The sequence below is a fragment of the Durio zibethinus genome, chromosome 6, assembly GCF_047325235.1.
Source record: "Durio zibethinus cultivar Kanyao isolate XHJ-2024 chromosome 6, ASM4732523v1, whole genome shotgun sequence".
Classification (NCBI taxonomy): domain Eukaryota; kingdom Viridiplantae; phylum Streptophyta; class Magnoliopsida; order Malvales; family Malvaceae; genus Durio; species Durio zibethinus.
The window spans coordinates 29,420,240-29,442,855 of record NC_143167.1 but is presented as its reverse complement, the minus strand read 5'-3'; the positions used below and the strand labels follow the sequence as shown (position 1 = coordinate 29,442,855).

Sequence of the window (22,616 nt, the reverse complement as noted above, 5' to 3'; positions counted from 1 at the left end):
TCTACCATTAATTTTTTACCTAAATATATACAGTACATTCCTTGTTATTGTCATTTAACTCCTCATTTTTAATATTTTTAATTTTTAATTTCAATTCTATTTTATTATTAAAACTATCAGAATTATCATTATTGATTAAATATATTTATATTGATATTCACATATATTAAAATTTATAAAATAATATAATATTTTCAAAAATTATTTTTCTTAGATATTTTTCATAAATTAAAATAAATAAATTTAACCACCAGCACGATACCAAACGAAATAAAATTTACTCCCATTGCCGTGAATTGATTATCACTGAAAAATTTTAATCACAAATGCAATAAAAAAAAACTCACCCTTCAAAAACTTCATTAACATAAGTTTTATTTTCAATAAAAATAATGAATGAAATTTACTTTTATAATTGCATTTAATTTAATGAGTTATTCTATCCAAAAATAATGAATAAAATCGAATATGTAAGTTGTAACTACGATAAATTATTTTTAAAATGCAATTTTAAGATAGATTTAAAATTAAATTAAAAAAAAAAAAAGGCGATTGGCAATGGCGAGAAGCCAAGAGGCAATGGTGAGAACCAAAGGAGTCATTGATAATGACAAGAACATAGAAGGCGACCGACAATGACGCAAACCCAAGGAACGATTAAAAGTAATGAGATCTAAAGGGCCAACCGGCAAGGGCGAGAATCCGATGGGCTATCTGCAGCAACGAGAACCAGAAGGCGACCTATAGTGGCAAGAAGCTAATGTGCGAACGGAAGTGGTGAGAATCCAATGGTCAGTCGATCGTTCAAGAGCTTATTAAACCTTAGGTTAATTTTACACTTTCATCTAGCCTTACTTTTAAGGATCAAAATTATTTTTTGCAGCAACTAATGTTTTGAGTTACCGACTTTTTTATTCTTTACAATAAAATACTATGAAACATTAACTGTTTTCGGTAATATGACAAATAAATAAATTATTTTTTAATTAATTAATTTGATATTTCATCATATTGATATTAATTAATATAAATATTTAAACACTTAAAAAAATATAAATATGTAAATTATATTTTTCTCCCTTACATTACATCGTGAATCTCTAGCTCATAGCATTATAATTCTTTCAGAGCATTTATAGGTGGGGATTACTTCTTAACTATGCCGATTATCTAGTGTACATTTAAAAAATAAAAACAGGTGGGTGATTTTTGAAATCTTGTATGTCAGATACGCCGCGTGGACGAACAGCATAAAACGTTGTCGTTTTTGTTCTAGAAAGATTGATTTGAGCCATTAATGTTATCATTCGGACAACTGAAACATGAGGCTCACAATGGCCGACCGCGAGCCTCTTATACTTTAATTTTGATAACAATGAACAAAAAGAAAAGGGTTGTCTCCTTTCCTTCCGCTCTAAAATGCAAATTCTTCATGCTACATCTTGGCCTTATCTCTCCTTTCAAACTACAAAGCAACATTCAAAAGGAGGTAATACTCCATCTGCTTCATGTTGTCAACAACTAATGAAACTAGTTTCAGTTTTTACTTGTTACTCTCTGTTCCTTTGTTGTAGGACTGCTTCTTGAGAGATGTCTTCAACCATCAACTGCCAACTGCTTCTTTCAGCTTCAGAAGCTGGAAAGGTCGATATGGGTATCACATAAACGGTCCATTTTTAGCTGCTTTGCACCAAAAGCTGCCTCTGTTGAAGGTAATACTCCATATCTCATCCAAAGCAAAACCTAGGAAGGCTGAAACTTTCTCTTTCTACTTTATTATAAAAATCCAACACGTGCAGTGCTTTTCTTTCCAAGCCATAGAGATTTTTTAAGCTGAAGACATTACCGGGAAGCACGGTTATCTCTTTGCATTTTTAAATATATGGAATGGCTTTAAAATGGCTGATATTTGCTGTTATGTTGGAAAGAAGTAGTAGTATTTTATTTGTGTTTGTATTTCTTATGGGTCTTTTTACTATTTGTTTTTTGGCAACCACCTGAAAATCTATATCCAAAGTTTTGTGGCTGTCAAATCTGCAATTTTCTCTTTCCTTTTTGTGTTGCAAAGTCAGAATATAACCTATTCTCTTATAAAAACTTGAATGTCTTCATGCAGGGCATGCTTAATTTTGTTTCTTGAGTCTTGAATTAAAGTGAAATAATTACTTTAATAAATAAAATATTTATGTAAAGATTTACCTCTGTGAGGCTGGGTGGTAGGAGATCAAGTCATCTTGTTGCCTTATTGCTGTTATCACACAAAGCAACCTTTTGACCCCCATTTTTTTTGCCTAATATGGTTGGTTTAGGAGTAATATTATTGCTTAAGGTGTTTTCTGGATTTTATTTTAAGTCATCTAAATTTTAATTTGGTTGATGGCAGCTGTTTCTTCAGCAACATCAATTGGAACAGCTGAGGGTGATGTATTAAAAGCTTTGTCTCAAATCATTGATCCGGACTTTGGAACAGATATTGTCTCCTGTGGTTTTGTGAAAGATCTGCTCATTGATGAAGCTTCAGGAGAGGTCACTTAGAAAATATGTTTGAAGATTTCTTAAAATATCCTAAAAACAAAGTGGAAAAAAAAAAAAACACTTGTTAAGAAGTTTCAACTTCACATTTCAGGTTTCCTTTGGCTTGGAACTCACGACACCAGCATGTCCAATCAAGGACATGGTAAATGACACAATCACCATTGTTTGATCAACAATTGACCTATGTTTGGAATGGTAGACTTTTGCTTCATATGTTCACTTAAAAATAATTAGTAATGAAATCTGCATCCTCTTTTGAAAAGTGAAACTTATTTAGGCTATGTTGGTTGATTATTTTTCTATTTGCCCGTTGTTTTCTATTTTTTTATGTTTTTCTTTTTGCTTTCCACTCAATTTCAGCAAGAACAAGAAAAAAAGAGTCAAAGCATCAACCATAGAGAGGGAGCCTTAATTTTCCTTTCTATTTCTGGCTTTTCCATTGTGCACATTGTTCTTTATGGACATGTATGCAGACTATTTTTGGGTGATGCATCGTCAATGATCTATTTCATTATGTTGCCTCCACATGCATTAGCAAATGAAAATAGTTACGATCTTTGTGTACGGTAGTGAAACAGAAAGTCTTACAAGATTTTTAATGCATGACAGTTTGAGCAGCAAGCAAATGAGGTGGTGGCTAGGCTTGCCTGGGTCAAAAAGGTCAATGTGACCATGTCAGCACAACCAGCAAAACCTATTTTTGCTGGGGAACTTCCAGCAGGTCTGCAGAGGATTTCAAATATTGTGGCAGTTTCAAGTTGCAAGGTAAACTTCCACAACCATTTGGTTATTGTCTTTATGAATTTATTGGTAGGTAAATACGTTTATATCTGTTGTGCGCTTGCTAGCCATGTTGTCTGTCCTGTGGGAACTTAAACTAATGTTGATTGTCTTGCTTGATTTTTTTTCGTAACTCCTGTTTGTAAAAAATTCTATAGGGAGGTGTAGGAAAATCAACAATTGCTGTAAATCTTGCATATACTTTGGCTGGAATGGGGGCTAGAGTAGGTATTTTTGATGCTGATGTTTATGGACCAAGTTTACCGACAATGGTCTCCCCTGAAAACCGATTGCTAGAGATGGTAGTATTCGGAACTTGAAATTTATTTTATTTGCGCATTGGTGCTCTTCTGACTCTTTAAGTCTTACTGTAGAACCCAGAAAAGAGAACCATCATTCCAACTGATTATTTAGGAGTTAAGTTGGTATCCTTTGGATTTGCCGGACGAGGTCGTGCAATAATGCGAGGTCCAATGGTTTCTGGGGTCATCAATCAACTTCTGACAACCACTGAGTGGTATGTGCCACTGAATATGCTATTTGAGTTTGATTAGAAAAATTTTGATGAACTTACAACTGTCTAAAATTTGTTTCTGCATTGTTTTAATGAATATGCTTAATTTTTATCTTGTTAGAATTTATAACTCTCTGGAACCTTTTCACTCTGAAAACCTGATTGCTTCTACTTTATAGGGGAGAGCTTGATTATCTTGTTATTGACATGCCTCCTGGAACTGGTGATATCCAGCTTACTCTATGCCAGGTTCTTTTCTGCCTTAATACCAAATTTTCTGTCTAATTTTTCATATGTTTCTTTTCATAATAGATAATTTAATTATTATCATATTGTCAAGCATACTGCACAGCCATGTGGAGATATATAGCTTGCAGGATCCCCCTTTTTGTACATTATTATAGTTGATGCATGTAATGCAACCGATCATCTTTTCTTAAACCCAGTGCTTTGGTGTTTAATGTTGCTTAAAATGAATGTCAGGTAGTCCCATTAACAGCTGCTGTTATTGTTACCACCCCTCAGAAGCTAGCATTCATTGATGTTGCGAAAGGAGTTCGCATGTTTTCGAAGCTTAAGGTTTCCCCTTATCTTACAACCTAGTTGTACTTTACAAAGAAACTGATGAGTATCATGCAAAGATTATCTTTTATGCCATATAATTGCTTAGCTTTAAACCAATTCATATGCTTTACCTGCTTTTAGACATATTTCAACGTGCATTTCTGAAAGTATGATTTGCAAGTTTATCAGTAGGTGAAACCTTCTTTCATGCTTCATATATTCACATAGGGTATTATTGTTAATGTATGTAGGTGCCATGTGTTGCTGTGGTTGAAAATATGTGCCACTTTGATGCAGATGGGAAACGCTACTACCCATTTGGTAGAGGTTCAGGCTCTCAGGCATGCACCATTATCCAGAAGTTAAATCATTCCTTATTGATAGTAAAATAATTTACAGTGCTGATACTCAGCTCATTGTCAGTAGATCTTTTTTGCACAAAATAAAAACTGCATAACTGACACTTCATTGGCTTTGCAGGTTGTCCAGCAGTTTGGGATCCCTCATCTGTTTGATCTTCCCATTAGACCAACTGTATGTCCTATGATTTTCTGTTAGTGCTTAGCTAGTGAAGTGTACTTGTCTGTTGCATACTTGAGAGTGCTCTGTTATTAATTGGTCAGAAAGCATTGTCGCATCAGCTTTTCCTCTGCATTTTCATGATGCATGTCTAGTAAGTTTCATCTTCATTTAATTATGTGACAAACACTCTTCTATATGTTGGATAAATTCACATGTAAGCATTTATTTTATCTTTCCACGAGTTTTAATCTTATCGAGCAAGCCTTAAGACTCTTATATGCAAAGTTTTATTGCTTAATAGATTATTGATCATTGATATGCTTCTTTTTAACTACATTCTATTTTTATTTATTAAGCATTATAACAGAATGTGTTGAATGTGCTGGAAATCCTAGTAAAGTTTATAGTTGATTACATTTAATTTTTGCAGCTTTCTGCTTCTGGTGATAGTGGAATGCCTGAAGTGGTGGCTGATCCTCGAGGTGAAGTTGCCAAGACATTTCAGAACCTTGGAGTATGTGTTGTGCGACAGTGTGCCAAGATTCGCCAGCAAGGTACTTATATTGTCTTTTTTTTTTTTTAATCTTTTTCTGGTACTTGATCCCTTTCAAGTTGCCCCTGATGAAAGAAATGCTAATTGTGTTCATCCTCTTTGGTTCTAGTATCAACAGCAGTTACCTATGACAAATCCATCAAGGCCATAAAGGTTAAGGTACCTGATTCAGAGGAAGAATTCCTTCTGCATCCTGCAACAGTAAGAAGGAATGACCGCTCTGCCCAAAGTGTGGTACGGGGGATTTTTTGTTTTAATAGTTAATTGATTTTATGTAAATCTTTCTGGTATATATATATATATATATATATATATATATATATATATAAAACAAAGCCTGCTACTAACATGATTGATAATTGTGATAATATCACTGTATTTTTTTTATGGTTATCATTTCTTGGGAAACAACATGAGCAGCACCGAATGAGTTTCAGTTAAATAAAAGCACATGTACAGCACATACGTATCGATAGCCAAAACAGAAATAAAGATTCTTGATGTATGATATTTTCATGCAGATAGGCTCATAGACAGAAATGCATCATAATCTCTTCTAGAGTAAGTTTGCTCTTCAGAATTGTCTAACAAATTATTTGCTACTATATTGGCCAAAAATGATTATTTGCTACTATAGCAGTTTGACTTGTTGCTGTGCAGCTTATGTCATAAGCACAAAAAAATCCACAAATAAATTGGAGTGTAAGACAAGATGAAAGAAACTCAAAGTCCACAGTCAAATTCATATGCTTTGTAGGCTTAACCAAGTCAATGTATTAATCTAGATGGTAGAAGCAATCAAAATCCTTTGTTAGATTGACCAAAAATTTGGAGCTAAGAACATTTTCCTTTCTAGCAATCTAAATGCTATTCTAATTTCTAGACCATTTGACGAATTATCTGAGCATATTGTTACTTTGAAAGAAAAAAATAAGCTTGACGAGTCCTCCTGCATGGTGGAACTCAGGTGTCACTGCAGGCTTCAAGTCTTTGTTCTGTGCCTTCTTCCCTGTACTTTTTTTTTTTAAATTTGTTTCATCCTTTTTTTTTTTTTCCCTTTGGTCATTCTTTTTCTTGGTTTAAACAGGATGAGTGGACTGGGGAACAAAAACTGCAGTATGGTGACATTCCAGAAGATATTGAACCTGATGAAATTCGGCCCATGGGTAACTATGCTGTGTCAATAACATGGCCAGATGGATTTAGCCAGGTGACTCGACTTATTCAATGTTTCTTTTGCGATGGATGACTATGATTTTTGTTACAATTGTACAGAGTGATAGGTGCTATCGCCTGGCAAGAAATTGTCAACCTACCAACCTAATGCCAACAATAAGATGATGACTAACAACTCAACATCAGTGGGGTTCCGGAAATTTTGATTTTCAGTTGAAAATCATTACGTAATTAGGACTAAACCAGATGATGGAGTAGCCAGTATGGATACTACACTTGCATGCTTTTGGCTTAATCTTCAGTATTATCAATTACTAATAAAACAGATTGGCTGGTAACCTAGCAGTTCAACTGTGGAAAAAGGAAGCTGGTGGTTAACAAGTGATAAACTTGTGAGTAATGCATGTCTTGAGCATTTTCAGTGGAAGAATGGCCCACATTGACATTTAGAAACTCATATTTTCCCCTTTAATAAATTCACATTTATCAATATGTACTTGCCGGCTTGCACTTAGTGACCCAGGGAAATCACATGGAGCAGGATTGATTGTTGGTATAGTATTTTAAGTCTTTTCATTATGCATTAGAAATAGGGGAAACTGTGGATTTAACTCATAAAATGCTCAGCGACAAAGTTGGTATTAAGCAGTTATGTTTTTCATTCTTATGCGTCGATATCATTTTTTTTTAATTTGTGTCATTTCACAGATTGCTCCCTATGATCAGCTCCAGATGATAGAGCGTTTAGTTGATGTTCCTCAACCAACACCTGTGCAATCATGATAATTTCCTCTTCACTTGTGGCGTATTTTGATCGACACCTTGATTCCACCAAACAAGGCCTGTCTGCTGTGTGCATTCTCCGACTGTTGGGGTCAAATGAAACTAAAGGGAGGCTAGGATTCACAGTTACCTCGATTGTAAAAACTAGAGCTTAAATGTGATTCTAGGCATATATATATGTATATGTACACCATAATTTTACAAGCAAAAATGGATACCTCTCCATTTCTATAAAATTTACTCCTCTCCATTCTCTGTAATAGCTTTGGTTGACACTGCTACAGTTACGTTTACCATATAGATACAAGGACAACATATTACACAAAATTTCATTCAAACATAAGAGGAACCATTGGTAGAATTAGCAGTTGACAACATAAATGTAAAAGTAAGGGAAAAAAAGGAAAAAGTTAATGTTATAAATAATTTTTAAACTATAATAAAATATTTAATATGATATTTAAATTTTAAATATTTTAAATATAATATTTAAATTATAAATTTAATAACAAATGTAGTATTCATCTTATTAATTTTAAATAATTATATATGATGGATAAATAAAATTTTAAATATTATAATAATTAATAGATTTATAATTTAAATAATATATTAAAAAATTTTAAATTTAAAAATTATGTTAAACATTTTACTTGACTTATTAATGATATTAATCAAAAGAAACTCATGAAAAGGAGGAAGAATAGTCAGCAGCAGCAATGAATAACCGTATTTAAGGGAGAAACTGTCAGATGTAAGGAAAAAAAAAAAGAACAATAAATAAAAGTAAGTTGGCCTTATCAGCATTAACAATGTTAGGAGCCGTCGTTTAAATGAGCAGTACCTGTTTCGTTAGGGATCACAATTTGGGTGGCTGAAAGAAACTGTCAATATCTTAAACCGTTGTCCTTGGCCTTGGGACCACCCCTCTATCACCCTCCTGGGGGCTGGTGCCACTCTTAAGCGTTCGCTTTTGGCTTTAAATATTGGCCTTTTTCAGAAGTCAAGGCTTTCCCTTTAATGAGATCCATTGAAAATCTTTTGGTTTTGTTTGGTGCTCTGCTTGCCATATTGATTGTGTGCAGCCATGCGAGCTTAATAGTAAAATCTGAAGTGGTATTTTGAAGTCATACCACTAAACAAAGGATGAGCATTAACGTGGCCTTTAAAGGGAAGGGACCCATTGAATCATGCTTGTTGTGGAGTTGTGGTGTTGGCGTTGCCAATCCACTACACGTAATTTGCTTTCTTACATCGCTGATGCTGACTTGCTCTCATCTACGGTCCTGTGAAGACCATTACAATAAACAAATTAAAAACAACCAATGTAAAACGTTTTTCTTTTTTTCTCTTCTAATTAAATCAGGAAGCAAATAGATTGTTCCAACTAATCGAATGTTAAAAATTGCTTAAAAGTTTTAAGATAAATCGTTCATTGTCAAAATTAATAAATCTTATTAATTAAGCTAATCTGTTAATAGTATTATTACATATTCGATTCACTAAAAATTTATGTTCTTAATTTTTTTTTTCAGTAGTACCGAGTTAAGCTTCGGTTTCTCCAAATCAAATAGTAAGAAAAAAACATTAAAAAAAAAAAAGAACAAATCACAGTTAACTTTTTAAAGTATAGACAAAAAAAGAAAAGAAAAAAAAATCAAGTGGCTGGTGGTTACTTGGTCTATGCCGATGTACACTTTCACCTAATCTGATTAGACGGATAGACAGAAAGTCTAAGAAATCAAATTTTCTTGATTTTCTAATCTTTGAATTTTCTCAGATACTTTTTTAACAAAAAAAAGGTTGTAGTTGAAAGTAAATATATATATATATATATATAAATATTTAGATTTGAATTTAAAATTTATTAAAAATTATTTTTTAAAAATAATTATATAAATTAACAAAATAAAATTTTAAATTTATTTTCTCCAAAATTTGAAGTTAAGAATATAAATATATATAATACAAAAAAAATCATAATTTAAAAATAAAAAAATAATTATAAGTATTCATATATAAATTTTAAATTTATTAAATATCACATAAAAATAATTGTATAAATTAATTGAGTTAAGCTTTACGTTATATATAAATTTTTGAAACACTAAAAGATAAATACAATTGGATATTGCCACAATGGAGTTTTCATTTAGGATGCACGTTTGTTGTGCAAATTAATGTATAGGAACATCAATCTCAAATTGACCCAGTGTTGCTCTAATTTCTTCTTCCTTTCTTATTCTAATCATAAGTATTAATGAGAAAATAAAACAAAAGAAAAGAAAAACTAATATTTTATAGTTTAATATATGGTCAATTAAAACAAAACAGATGTTCCAAAGAATCGCTTTTATGGCACGGCACATCCTTCTCTCATATATAGTATTTTGTGACCTTATAATTTTCTTGTGATTGGGCCCTCCATAACCTATGCTTTGGTCAGATAGTACTATTTTTTGTTATACAAAGCCTCAACTCAATAATCTAAGGAAAGGAAAATTATTTTCATGGAATATTACCTTTTTTTTTATATATATATATTTTTGTCTGTTTTTCCTTGTTATCATCCTCAACATGCGCACAGCACAAGATATTCTTTATCCTTAATTTGGGGGATTCTATTATATTATAAATTAATGTGCTAATCTTTCACTTGATATTGTGTTATATATATATATAGACACACATAGGTTAGTCTTGTCATGCAATTAAATTTTGTTTAATGAAAATTTGGATCATGCTAAATACAGATAGTTGTTCAAAATTAACAAAAACGAAAGAAAAAAAAGATGATCTACTTACATTTATTTAAAGTATGATTAGATCTCAATTAATTTTATAACTATCCATGAATTGCATCGAGTTGGCTTGACTTAGTCGATCATTCAAAAGTTTTACCCAAAATTCTATTCCTCTCAATTTATTTAGTTCAAAAGACTCATTTTAAAATATATATATATTAAGATATCTAAAAAAATATAAATATATTATAATTTTATTAATTTAAATAAAAAATATTATAATATTTTTTGAAATCAGGCCACATTTGAATTGTAAAACCTGTGCTTAAAATTCAATCCGAATTAAATTAAAATCCACATAAATTAAACGAATAACTCGATCTAACAACAAATCTATCTCTTATGTAGGGTTGGCAGCCAAACTCAAACTCGATGGGTTTCGATTTGACCTAATTTTATAGGATTGTTTTTTTTTTTAAATCAAATTTTAGTTCGGATCGAATCGGATATTATTAACAAAAAATTGGAGTTGGGTCGAGTTCGAATTTTAAGCAAACCCGACCTGATATTATATTAAAATTTATTTTTTAATTATTTTAAAAATAATATTTTATTAATTTCGGATCAGATCTGATCGAGTACAGTTTATACAATATCCAGTTCATGTATAAAAAATTGAATTAGATTGAATTTAAATTTTAAAATTATAAAATTAGATCGAATTTGAGACAAATAAAAATACATCTTAACCTAATATATTACCAACTCTATTCTTACTATATATATATTTTTTTTGTTCAAAGGAAGACAACGTCCTATAACATGAAAAGGGGGAGAAAAGCTTAATTCAAACCCAAACTCAAATATCTTTCTTAAGACTTTTTTTGTTACTAGATCAAAAAGCAAAAGATTTATAGTATCTGATTATTTATGGCTTGCCCTATTCATTATTAATTTTCATTAATTTCAGCCTCCGTTGCTAATTACGTACAGCCAGAAAATGTTAGAAGAATCTCTTGATCATTATAACGAAGCAAGGGCTAAATTGCTAAAGTGAGGTCTCCTTCGTATGAGTCATTTCACACAAGGATTAATAGATGGGTCGTTCCATATAAAGAAAACTTTCCACCAAAGTTAATGGCAGTATGGGCACATTTACTCATGTTACTTAAATCTGAAAAGTTCCGATCCAACTGCGGCAACCATTTCAACCTTTTTCTGGCTTTGTCATTGTTGCATCACCATGATGTAGTCATTATTATTAATATTATTATTGCTCCCAAGGAATTAATTTTCAATACTGTTTTAAAGAGTCTTTAAAATTTTTGTCAATGATGTTGGTGGAACCCCCAGAAATTTTTTTTTCTTGAGTTGTAGATCAGGCCATCAAATTAATTAGGATTATGTAATGACCACTGATTCTATTGTCATCCACACAATGAGTTGGTTTTTGTCCTTTTTCATTCCCAAACTCTCAATCTCATATTGTGCACACAAATATGATTAACGGCAAGCCAACAATTTTTCTTTTGAGGGTGTTAAAATATCATCGCAAAAGCCAAACTTAGCCAATGGGATTTCGCTATACATGGGATGGGATACAGAATTAGGTATATAATATTCTCAACATGTGTCTTAATATAGCATTTAATACAAACTAATGCCAATTAGAATTTTTCTTTAGGAGAAAGTTATGAATTATTCTATCTCAGGGTAAGTCTTTTCAAGTGTAAGTTTCTTTCAATTATGTATTAATTCGTCATTGATGGCTTAGTTTATTTATTAATTTTTTAATGTATATTAAAAATTATTTAATTATAATTGTAATTTTTTAAAATAAGATGTAAGTATTAAGATATATTCGAATATTAAAAGCATATTATTTTATATTCATTTGATACATTCAGAATTTTATTTTTAGAAAATTTTTTTATAAAAATTAAACTTAGATTGATAAGGAAAAATTTTCTCTAATTAACTAGATTAATCTTTTGTAAAAATTTTAAAAACTAATAAATAAGTTTAAAAAAAAAAATTAAGTGAAGTACTTGAAGTGGATCAAGTAGTGCTGGCACCTTGAATGAAATGGAAGTAGGTAGGTGGCAGCGTGAAAGGAAGAATGAAGGAAGGGAGATTTGATGGGCGGGTAAAGACGGAAGGTAAGGTAAGAAAATGCTGTGATGAGGTGGTGGCAGTAGAAGAACACGTGGTGGGGCACACCAACTTTAATAAGAGAAAAAGGTAGGCCTTGGACTTATCTTCCACCTCTCAATTTCCAATCAATAATAAACAACACTGCCACTACACGACAAATGTGGCCTTTTGTGTCTGAACACATCTGTCCGCCCCGCCTGTCTTGTATCACTCAACCTTTCTTTGTGGTTCTGCTTTGGGCTTTCCCTCCCGTCTTGGCGCCCACCGTAACGGCGCAGTTGGACTCTTCTCTCAATCGAATTCCTGTGTATTGATTTTCTTTTAATAATAGTAACAATACTAATAATTATTTATTTAATCTAATTTTTAATGGATAGGGACGGGAAAAAAATTAAAAAATTAAAAATTGATTAAAAATTATTATGTTCATATCAGTTTGGATTAATTTTTTTATTCAATTCATATCATATTTAAATATTAAATATATATTAAATTTAGATTGAGATATAAAAAATTAAATCAAAATAAATTATATATTTTTATTAATTTATATATTTTAAAAACTTTATAAAATAAAATAATTATTTTATATATAAATCTATTTAAAAATATTAAAATTTTTATTAAATAATATATAAAAAAATTGATAAATCTCTATTCAGATTAGATTAATTTAAAAAAAAATAGTTCAAATTAGATTTTAAAATTTTATAATATTATATATTATTAAAAAAATTAAACCAAACTCGATTCAATTCGAATCATTATCATCCTTATTGATGGAGAAAGCTCAAAGCAAACTCCATGGTGTTATATATAATAGAAAATTATTTCATTCCCTACCAATAAAATTTTCAAATTTTATAAGCTGAATTAACATAATAACACAAAATAACAGTAAAAAAAGTGTGTATATCTTAAATATTTTATAAATTAAAATTTTATTATTTTACTAATAAAGCATATGAATGTTGATAAAATAATCTCATTTAACTCTTGCATTTTAATGTTTAATATTAATGCTATATATGTGCTAGTTTACTTATGCAGACAGTACAACATGGATCTCAATCTATAAATTCCAATTTAAAAATATTATATATATATATGTATGTATAGAAGATTTCTTTTTATGAAGAAGCATGAAGCATTTAAAGTATGTGGTCCTAGCAGTCAAAATGCAGAAATTAAAATGCTTATATCCCAACAACTATGATAAATCTATATCTATCAATAGTTTTTCATCGCAATTGCTGAATTTCGAAGCTGACTTGGTGCCGAGATTGACTCATCTTGATTTAATCACATGGTTAATTCTTCATTTTATTTTTATTTATAGTTGAACAGGATCTACTACGAGCCTGTGATCCATTGACAAAGAACTATAAGTTTTGGAATGTGAACTTTCGAAATTTAGTTCAATTGTTTCGTATAATGTTATTATATTATATTTTTAAAGGATAATATTTAATATTTAAAATTTTAATATTCGTAATCATTTTCATTATCCTAAGATAAAAATATTTTATATAAAAAAAATTATTATCCAAAAGTAAAGGTTTTGTAAATATAGTGGGGAAAAGAGTAATAAAGCTTTTTTTAATGGCTTGATCAATTGGCTAAAACTTTTCAATTCATTAATTTTGATACCTAATTGATGCCTAAATGTTTATTTAAAAGGTCTCCAAAAGGTTGAAGTTTGAACCACCAAAAACGGAAATAATTCATTTAATGATCATATTGGTGGGGTTTCGATGATGGATTAAGACTTCTAATGCGCCTCTCAGCTAAAGCAAATATGTTATTTATTGCCGAAAGGTTAACATTTCTTTCTCTTCTTTAATTTTATTTACTGAGATAATTAAACCACTCTCTCTTTCCTATATAACTAAGCCCAAACCAACAGCAGACAACATCAAAATCAGCTTCAGTTACCTCTCTCTCTCTTCTCTGTCTCTCCCAACACCCTCTGTCAATCTATATCTTGTTGCTTAATTTCTGACAAACATGGTGAAGCTAGAAACGAGTCTTCAAGCAGCCATGAATGCAAGAATAATTGGGTCTGGAAGTGAGACCATGGTTCTTGCACATGGGTTTGGAGGAGACCAATCTGTCTGGGACAAAATCCTTCCTTACTTGACCAAGCATTACCGGGTTGTCGTTTTTGACTGGACCTTTTCAGGAGCTGTAAAAGATCCTAACCTCTTTGATCCTTTGAAATACTCTTCCTATGATGCCTTTGCTAATGACCTAATAGCTATTATGGACAAGCTTGACTTGAAATCGTCAGTCTTTGTCGGCCACTCCATGTCTGGTATGATCGGATGCATTGCTTCCATTAAAAGACCCCAACTTTTTAACCGGCTCATACTTGTTGGAGCTTCTCCTAGGTATTTTTCTTTTCTTTGAAGCAGACAAAAAAAAGGGTTTTCTTGCTTCTGCTATACCTTTAATTTGCATGTGTCACCTGCTGATCTAGTTAATTTTTTGCATGATTCTGCATGGTCACTGCTTTTCTTTATAAACAACAGTATTATACAGTTTGAAGCATGAACTTGACCAGGTTCTATTAAGAAAAGCCACACACTTTTTTTTTGATTGAGAGATTTAATTCAATATTTTGCCACATCTAGTATTAAATATTCTTCTATTTTCTTTTTTTTTCTTTTCCCCTTTCGGTAATTCCATTTCTTCCTTTTTTTTTTTATATCTGTTTTATTTACTATATGCTTTGTGGACAAGTTTCGTGCACCGAATAAAATTAAATTAAATAATATTTTTACTTTATTCGATCTGACGATGGTTAGATCTAGTCGCTCTTGATGTTGATCTAGCATTTTTTTTTTTGGTCGAATGGAATGTTGATCTAGCTTTAGGGACTCCAGTAAACGCATCCTTAATCTTCTTTTCTTCCTCGGCATGCAAGTAATAATACAAGACTTACATATAACGTAATAGATTTATTTTTTTAACTGTATAAAATAAATAATAAAGCTGTGATTAGACGTGCAGAACCTGTTCAGCAAAATATGGGTACAGAAGTCTCTGGGTCTGTTACGATAGAGAGTGTTTTGTTCTTTATCTTGTACTTTTGTGCTTCGAAATTGTGTGGAGGAGGCAACTCTATAAATAATGTTTATGCATATATATATATATGTATATATATTTATGAGTTACTTTTGTTAGCTAGTTAGGTTCTGTTTTTAAGTTATACCATAAATGCTATATGGGGTAAATAATAATTGTGAAAAGTTTTTTTTTTTTTTAAATCACAATTTATAAATAAAAATATTATAAATTTTGAGATTTGAATCGTAAATTTATTGAATATTATTTTTTAAAAATGATTATATAAATTAAATGAGTTAAATTTAAAATTTAACACGAAAAACATATTCACTTTGTGAATATAATTGGACTTTACAATATTTACTATGTTTATAACAAATTTTTCTAAGCATAGTTTATTTAATTTTCTCATGCGACTTTGTTCCAAAAAAAAAAAAAAGTTTCTTATGCTACTAATTAATTAACACAGGTACATTAATATAGATGATTATGAAGGTGGATTTGAGGATGCAGCAATTGACATCATCCTCTCCAGCATCAAATCCGACTATGATAATTGGGCATCAAGTTTTGCTACTCTTGTTGTGGACAACAAGGATCCTCTCTCGGTTGAAAAATTTGCAAAATGCTTGAAGAAGATGAACCATGAATTCGCAGTCCCCTTAGCAAAAACAGTGTTTCGTAGCGACGAAAGAGATGTTCTTGAGAAGGTTACCACCCCATGCACCATCATTCAGACCACAAATGACATTGTTGTGCCAGATTCAGTTGCCTACTACATGCAGAAGAAGATCAAAGGGAAATCAACCGTGGAGATTGTCAATGCCAACGGTCATTTCCCGCAGTTGACTGCACATCTTGAGTTCCTTGATGTGCTGGGTGGAGTTTTAGGCTTTGAGATTTGATCAGTTAAGGTCAGAAATAAAATAAATATGTGGCCATTGGGACATATTCTTTTGTGTGTTTATGACTCTATTGTGGAACTGACCAGTGTAGAATATATTTAGTCTTTTTATTATTTCATGTCTTTTATAATCAGTAATTAATGTTTTAATTATTAAAGTTCTTCACCTTTTGGCTTGAATCTTATTTTATTAGTACTTAGGAAACAAGTGATCTTGTGTCTTGAATTGGATATGATTGATTTTCATTAATTTGAAGAAAAAAAAAAAGAAAAATGCTATATACACTCTTTAATAACATATAGTATATTTTAATTAAAAAAAAAACACATTTTGTGCAAAAGGTAAGGGAATGTTTTGGATTCAAAATTTTGAATAAAAATTCTATATAGTACTCAAGTCCATAATTAAACAAAAACAAATACAAAGTAAAAAAAAAAAAGAAAAAGAAAGACTATAATATATATTGCGATGATGCCATAAACCCTAATTTCTTTTTTTTTTTTGGAAATTATATAATTAAATTATAATTATAATTACGACTAAATAGTTTCATTTTATAATTCTTAATATATAAAAAACCAATTAATAAAAAAAAAATTAAAATGTAATTGAAAGAGAGTAAGAAAATCATACATTAATAAGGACCATTTTCTTAGTATTGAAATGAAACCGAATAAACAACCATAAACCCTAATTTAAACCAATTCTTTTTTATAACCTAATTGAAAAGGTTCAACCCAAACTTGACTCATACATCACGCCCAATTGTCCACACTGGCCACAACAAAAAGGCTGGGAGAATTCACTTCCGGTAATCAAATGTGGCCCAAAATCGGCCCACTGGGCTTAATATCGTGGAACTGTAACAGGGAGTCATAGGGGCGAACCGGACGGGAAATAGATATCCGAAATGATCTGGCTTTTACTTGAGAGTTGAAGCAGTCGAAGTCATCAAAGCAAAGTTAAACTAGGAAAGCATGAAATGCTTTTCAGTCTGTAAACTCGGAACCAAATCTTCATTGAAGTTTCCACTATTCTTGTTCCCAAACAACCCTGCAACATCGGAGGTTATCGCCGCTGCTCGCTTCCGAAGTCTCGCTCCTCGTTCCCTTCGCTTCTCGTTGCTTGGAAGCGTTTCAATCTCTATTCGTGATCGAAACTGCTCCACCATGGCTGGCGCTGAAGAGTTTGTTAAGGGAAATGTTTATCCAAACGGCGTCGCAGTCATCACTCTCGACCGTCCCAAAGCCCTCAACGCCATGAATTTAGGTCCCTTTCGTTATTTCTCCTTAATTTACATTTAAATTTAATTCGTTTTGTATGAGTTTGATTAGAACGAAAGCGAATTCGAATTGAATGATCGGTTCTAGCACGATTTTTAAATTACAATCTCTACCCTTGATAATGTTATGCTAAAATATTATGAAGGGATAATGCTGTCAAAAATAGTGAGAGTAAAAGAAGAAAAGTAAGACGTTGTTCAAGAAGTTGCTAGTAATAAAATTGGAGGATTACAAGAAGTTTGTAATGGTTCTACAAGATATCCTAGTAAAAGAAGAATCTTTGTTGTATCCACAAAATTTAGCACTTGTTAAGAATTAATGGACAACTGTGCTTGTGTAATTTTGTTGTCTCGTGGCATTTTCTTTGATTTGATATGAATCAATAGTTTGCAGATGTGTTTTGTGGATGAGACGTGTGTATATTTTGATAAATGTAGATATGGATATCAAGTACAAGCAAATTCTTGAAGAATGGGAATTGGATCCAAAGGTCAAATGTGTTCTGATCGAGGGCAGCTCACCACGTGCGTTTTGTGCAGGTTCTTGGACAAGAATTAAGGCTTCTTCTTTGACAGGGAAATGATACTTCTAATAGTATTTCTAGATGCTGTTTGTAATGAAAAATGTGTATTGATATCCTTGTAGGCTATTTTCACGTTGCTAGTGTTAGGGGAGTTTTTGGGGCTAACCACTAACGGGTAATGCAGGAATGGATATTAAAGGTGTTGTTGCTGAAATCCTAAAGGACAGAAACACACCTCTTGTGCCAAAGGTTTCCTTTTCCTTCCATCTGTAAATGCATGCCTCGTGCTTCTAATGTTTCCTACAAGCATACTGTACTTAGTAATTTTTTCCATTCTTGTCAAATCCACTGTTCAAGCCTTAACTTGTTTGCCTTATTCTTCTCTTTTTTCCTTCTTGGTTTTTTCCTTTGGATTGGGGGAGTGTGGATATCATTTTACTTGTATTTTTCCTTATTCTTTTATTTTTGGGTTCCATGTTGTGTTCTTTCCTTAAATCAAAGCACTCAATGCTTCTCTCATTGATAACTTAGATTTAGCATATATGCAGGTGGTGATGTGAAGCAGATTGCAAACAAAAACACACTATCACATATGATTGAGGTTAAATTACATACAATTATAATCATGAACATTTGTAATTTGCTAAATCAAGTCAACACAAGATGTCTGTTGTGTTTGTCCAAACTTGGAATACAACTCTCACCATGGCTATTATACAATCAACATTCCAAAAACCATTTATGATTGCTTATATCAGTCTCAGTAAAGCGCTATCCTTTTACTTTTTCTGTAAAAAGAAAATGACACCATTTTTACTTCATGTCATTTGAAATCCCACCACCCAATTTTTGTGTTCATATCTCCTACAACTAATTGTATGCAATTCTGAAATGTCAACCATCCATAATTGTGGGGTTTATGTGGCTCTATATGAATCCCATTTAGGCACAAACAGTGGGGAGGGTTGGGATCAAGTAATTGTAGGTGAAATGAATCTTTTTTGTTTTTGAGAAACAGAGGAATGGAAATCTTTGATTATACATGTAGTACAACTTGCACAATGTATATCATAATTTTGCCTCTATTGTTTTCCAGATGAAATTAGCTTTTGCTTGTATCAGTAGGAGCATAATTTAAATTTTAACTGTTCTGCACCTGTGCTTTGCAGATTTAACTTTTAAGATATGTTTAAAGTGTTTTATCTTGTAATTGTGTCTAAATTGTAAATGATCTGTTATACATGTCCAAGATGCAGCCATTGACATGATAGGATGTGAGCATGGTACCCCCACATACTGATTGTTCTGCACTAGCGATGACTAGCATATAGTTTGGGTGATTTCTTCATATGTGCATGATGTGTTTGTTGGATATTATATCATTTCTTATTAGGGAGACTTCTGTTTATGCTATGTTGTTTCTCTTTACTGTTAAATCACTTAGTGCCTTACATATTAACTTGTCTTCTGAAGTTCTAGCCTTATTATGTTGTAATTTTTTCCAGGTCTTCACTGCAGAGTATTCTCTAATATGCAAAATTTCAGAGTACAAGAAGCCTTATATATCATTGATGGATGGCATAACAATGGGCTTTGGAATTGGCCTATCTGGCCATGGTCGCTACAGAGTGGTAACTGAGGTGCAAACTGATCTCCTTGCTGTCTGGAGAAATATTTGGTCTTGCATTTTAAGTTATAATAGCTTTACAAGTGTCTTTCTCTAATATTTTACTCTTGCATAAATCTGGGTTAGAGGACTGTTCTTGCTATGCCAGAAAATGGAATTGGTTTGTTTCCTGATGTTGGATTTTCATATGTAGCTGCACAAAGTCCAGGAGGGGGTTCTGTTGGTATGTCTCTTTTACCTCTAAAACTAAGCTCTAAGAGTTGTAAAAACGGCTTGTAGTAGGATGCTATAGATTAAACCAGAAGCACTAGGGTTGAACTGGGAGTGTAGTAGGGTTATTTTTAATCTTGTAAGTGCTTTTAAAACATTTTGGATATGCTGAATCCCTAAAGCTAAACTTATATGATTATACACGTGCACAAATACCAATTTAATTCTCTTGCTCTCTTGAGGTTATATTGCATCCTTCCACTCTTGTCTTTTACAATTTTGGAGTTCTGCAGGTGCTTATCTTGGAATGACTGGGAAAAGGATATCAACGCCTTCAGATGCACTATATGTAGGTCTTGGAACACACTATGTGCCATCCAGAAATCTAGGTTCACTGAAGGAAACCCTTTTAGCCAGTACCTTGTATATCTCTGTTCTTCTTTTTCTTTTGATTGCTTTCTCTTTGAGTGGAAATGAATAGATTTAGGATCTTATAATTCTCTATTTAGTTGCTCACTGTTCATATAAATTGTGACTTACAAATGTCTCTAAAATGGGGGGAAACGTATTTATGACTTGATATTCCAAATCAAGTTAGCTTTGTGAAAAAGTGTGAAATCTTTGCCTTCAGAAATTTTAGTTTTAGGACCAATGTTTCTCTATGTTGGGCCGGAAGCTGTAAAATATGAACTTAAACTCTTCAATCTTCTTGGTTTTTATTGTATTTCAGCTTGTTGTTTGCAATGTAATTTCCTCCCATTTTCTGAATAAAAAGTTTTGAATTTGTTTTCTGTTCTTCTGCAAATTGCAGATGTAGTAGTTCTATTAGCAACACAAATATTCATGGTCTTCTTCCAGAAAAGTTGTGAATGATATGTTTTGCAAATTGGAGATGCAGTAGGTCTATTAGCAACATAAATATTCATGGTTTCTTTCCAGCAAAATTGTAAAATGATATGTTTATTTTCACAGTTCAGAGGATCCACACATGGATGTTACTACACTGTTGGCAAAATACAGCAGTAACCCTGAGTCTGAAGCAAACTTGAAGTCGTTTTTGCCTCATATAACTTCATGCTTCAGTGCAGATAAGTCTGTTAAGGAGATAATTGAAGAGCTTAAAAAACATCAGCAAAGTGCAGAAGCTTCAGGTAAGCTTAATTAAAATTGGCTAATCCAAACAGTAAAATGAATTGCATATGCGTCATTATTGTGCTCCCTGGAAAGCTTTTTCTTGTGGATGTTGGTGGATGACAGTGAAACCATTAATCTAGATACATTTACATTGTTTCTTTCCGCAGTGGTAGAGTGGGCAAATGATGCTCTGCATGGTCTTGGAAAGGGCGCTCCCTTTTCTCTTTGCTTAACACGAGATTATTTCTCTAGAGTTGCATATGGATATGGTAAACATGGAAATGAATTTACTACGGTGAGTTTGGATATGTATAATTCAACTTTCTCTCGCTCTCTCTCTCTCGTTTCATTTCTAAGTAAATTTCTTCTCTAGTCACAAGACGGCAAGAGTTTTCAAGTAACATCTGTATTTATGTTGCATTGATCATTTCCAGCTAAACAGTGTTATGAAAACTGAATATCGCGTTGCCTTGCGGTCTTCTCTGCGAAATGATTTTGCTGAAGGTGTACGCGCAGTCTTGGTTGACAAGGATCAGGTTGTTTCTTCATGCTTCTGCACCTTCTCTCCAAGATAAAAGATCTGCCACTTGCTAAGATTATACTTTAATATTATTAAAAAATAAGTTAACATCTGCAAATTTTCTCCTCTTTTATTCCTCCAATCTTTAAAATAATGATGATCTCCAAATACGTTGAATCTATTTCTTTAGAACGTGTCTGTCGTTCATCCATTTCTAACATATATGCTTGTCTGTTTATGGATGTGCATGTTCCTCGAAGCTCCTGGGTTTTATTCTTCTTCGCCTTCAGGCCTTAAAAGCTCATGGCTTTATTGTTCATAGTTGTGACTCTTTTATGTCTGTGCAGAATCCAAAGTGGAACCCTCCAAGCTTGGATGGAGTTAACCAAAAGGAATTGGAGGAAGTTTTTGAACCATTAGGTCCAGGAATTGAAGACTTGAAAGTGTAAGTTCACACTTCACATAAACAAATTGTCTCTCCTTGTTTTGCTTGGAAGATGAATGGATCGGCGACATGCAAATACAAATTTGGAGCTCAAGAAAATAAACAAAAATCATTTACAAGCAAAAGTGCCTCGGTTTTTGGCATGAAAGAGTTTTACATATTGCATGACACTTAATGTCTTTAATAATATTCTGATCCTAAAGCACAATCATTATTCCTGGAATGTACACTTTTGACTTTTCACAGAAAATAGTACGGTCAAATATTTTTTATGATCTATGACTTTAAGATTCTATGAAAATGTTGTGCTTTTTTTCCTAGGATGGCGGTTTGCATTTAAACTGGATTGTTATCTTATTCACTGATAATGGAGTTTACAATTTCCATAAACCAATTTATACACTTATCATGAAGGAGAAGATAATTTTTATTTCGGAACTATCCAACATTAATGCGGCTTTCTTTTGTGAACAGAATGGGAGGGGGTTTTGGCTTGGTGTGTTTTACCAGAAAGCATATTTAGGATTAGGAGCAATCTTCGCTCTTCATACTTTGGAGAGCTTTCTGTTTGGTTG

At 32.1% G+C, this 22,616-nt stretch overlaps 3 protein-coding genes across 12 annotated transcripts; all 3 read left to right on the top strand.

Moving 5' to 3' along the window:
- Positions 1–1,329: 1,329 nt before the first annotated feature.
- On the top strand, positions 1,330–7,683 carry HCF101 (ATP binding protein). 4 transcript variants are annotated; one of them, XM_089762625.1, is made up of 16 exons: positions 1,335–1,489; positions 1,575–1,712; positions 2,384–2,526; positions 2,627–2,677; positions 3,145–3,300; positions 3,474–3,617; positions 3,690–3,832; positions 4,009–4,078; positions 4,313–4,408; positions 4,645–4,734; positions 4,874–4,927; positions 5,346–5,469; positions 5,578–5,702; positions 5,994–6,029; positions 6,556–6,678; positions 7,353–7,568. In XM_089762625.1, the coding sequence occupies exons 1-16, from the start codon at positions 1,420–1,422 to the stop codon at positions 7,425–7,427; spliced, it is 1,638 nt and encodes a 545-aa protein (XP_089618751.1). In that variant the 5' UTR covers positions 1,335–1,419; the 3' UTR covers positions 7,428–7,568. The 4 variants fall into 4 exon arrangements, 3 of the variants coding, with proteins under 3 accessions (XP_022730135.2, XP_089618751.1, XP_089618752.1); XM_022874400.2 differs by lacking the exon at positions 5,994–6,029 and having other exon boundaries at positions 1,330–1,489; positions 7,353–7,683; XR_016343016.1 differs by lacking the exon at positions 5,994–6,029 and having other exon boundaries at positions 6,556–7,036; positions 7,353–7,683.
- A 6,526-nt stretch (positions 7,684–14,209) lies between these two features.
- LOC111286127 (strigolactone esterase D14-like) lies at positions 14,210–16,464 on the top strand. Its single transcript, XM_022875930.2, has 2 exons — positions 14,210–14,715; positions 15,864–16,464. The coding sequence occupies exons 1-2, from the start codon at positions 14,333–14,335 to the stop codon at positions 16,297–16,299; spliced, it is 819 nt and encodes a 272-aa protein (XP_022731665.2). The 5' UTR covers positions 14,210–14,332; the 3' UTR covers positions 16,300–16,464.
- Positions 16,465–17,227: 763 nt separating this feature from the next.
- On the top strand, positions 17,228–22,579 carry LOC111284690 (3-hydroxyisobutyryl-CoA hydrolase-like protein 3, mitochondrial). Of its 7 annotated transcripts, none has more exons than XM_089762615.1 (11): positions 17,228–17,568; positions 18,020–18,121; positions 18,654–18,706; positions 19,611–19,745; positions 19,859–19,955; positions 20,236–20,365; positions 20,915–21,093; positions 21,244–21,371; positions 21,511–21,612; positions 21,944–22,041; positions 22,516–22,579. In XM_089762615.1, the coding sequence occupies exons 1-11, from the start codon at positions 17,277–17,279 to the stop codon at positions 22,562–22,564; spliced, it is 1,365 nt and encodes a 454-aa protein (XP_089618741.1). In that variant the 5' UTR covers positions 17,228–17,276; the 3' UTR covers positions 22,565–22,579. The 7 variants fall into 7 exon arrangements, with proteins under 7 accessions (XP_089618741.1, XP_089618740.1, XP_089618738.1 ...); XM_089762614.1 differs by lacking the exon at positions 18,654–18,706 and adding an exon at positions 18,290–18,354; XM_089762612.1 differs by having other exon boundaries at positions 17,969–18,121.
- The last annotated feature ends 37 nt before the right edge of the window (positions 22,580–22,616 follow it).

What these genes read in the sequence shown, in the direction of transcription:
- LOC111286127 (XM_022875930.2), top strand. Translation starts at nt 14,333, where the DNA reads ATGGTGAAGCTAGAAACGAGTCTTCAAGCAGCCATGAATGCAAGAATA. An exon ending in CTTGTTGGAGCTTCTCCTAG is followed by an intron (nt 14,716 to 15,863) that starts GTATTTTTCTTT and finishes TAATTAACACAG; the next exon opens with GTACATTAATATAGATGATT.
- HCF101 (XM_089762625.1), top strand. Translation starts at nt 1,420, where the DNA reads ATGCAAATTCTTCATGCTACATCTTGGCCTTATCTCTCCTTTCAAACT. An exon ending in AAAAGCTGCCTCTGTTGAAG is followed by an intron (nt 1,713 to 2,383) that starts GTAATACTCCAT and finishes GGTTGATGGCAG; the next exon opens with CTGTTTCTTCAGCAACATCA. An exon ending in CATGTCCAATCAAGGACATG is followed by an intron (nt 2,678 to 3,144) that starts GTAAATGACACA and finishes AATGCATGACAG; the next exon opens with TTTGAGCAGCAAGCAAATGA.
- LOC111284690 (XM_089762611.1), top strand. Translation starts at nt 17,277, where the DNA reads ATGAAATGCTTTTCAGTCTGTAAACTCGGAACCAAATCTTCATTGAAG. An exon ending in ACCACGTGCGTTTTGTGCAG is followed by an intron (nt 18,122 to 18,289) that starts GTTCTTGGACAA and finishes CGGGTAATGCAG; the next exon opens with GAATGGATATTAAAGGTGTT. An exon ending in ATGGAAATGAATTTACTACG is followed by an intron (nt 21,372 to 21,510) that starts GTGAGTTTGGAT and finishes GATCATTTCCAG; the next exon opens with CTAAACAGTGTTATGAAAAC.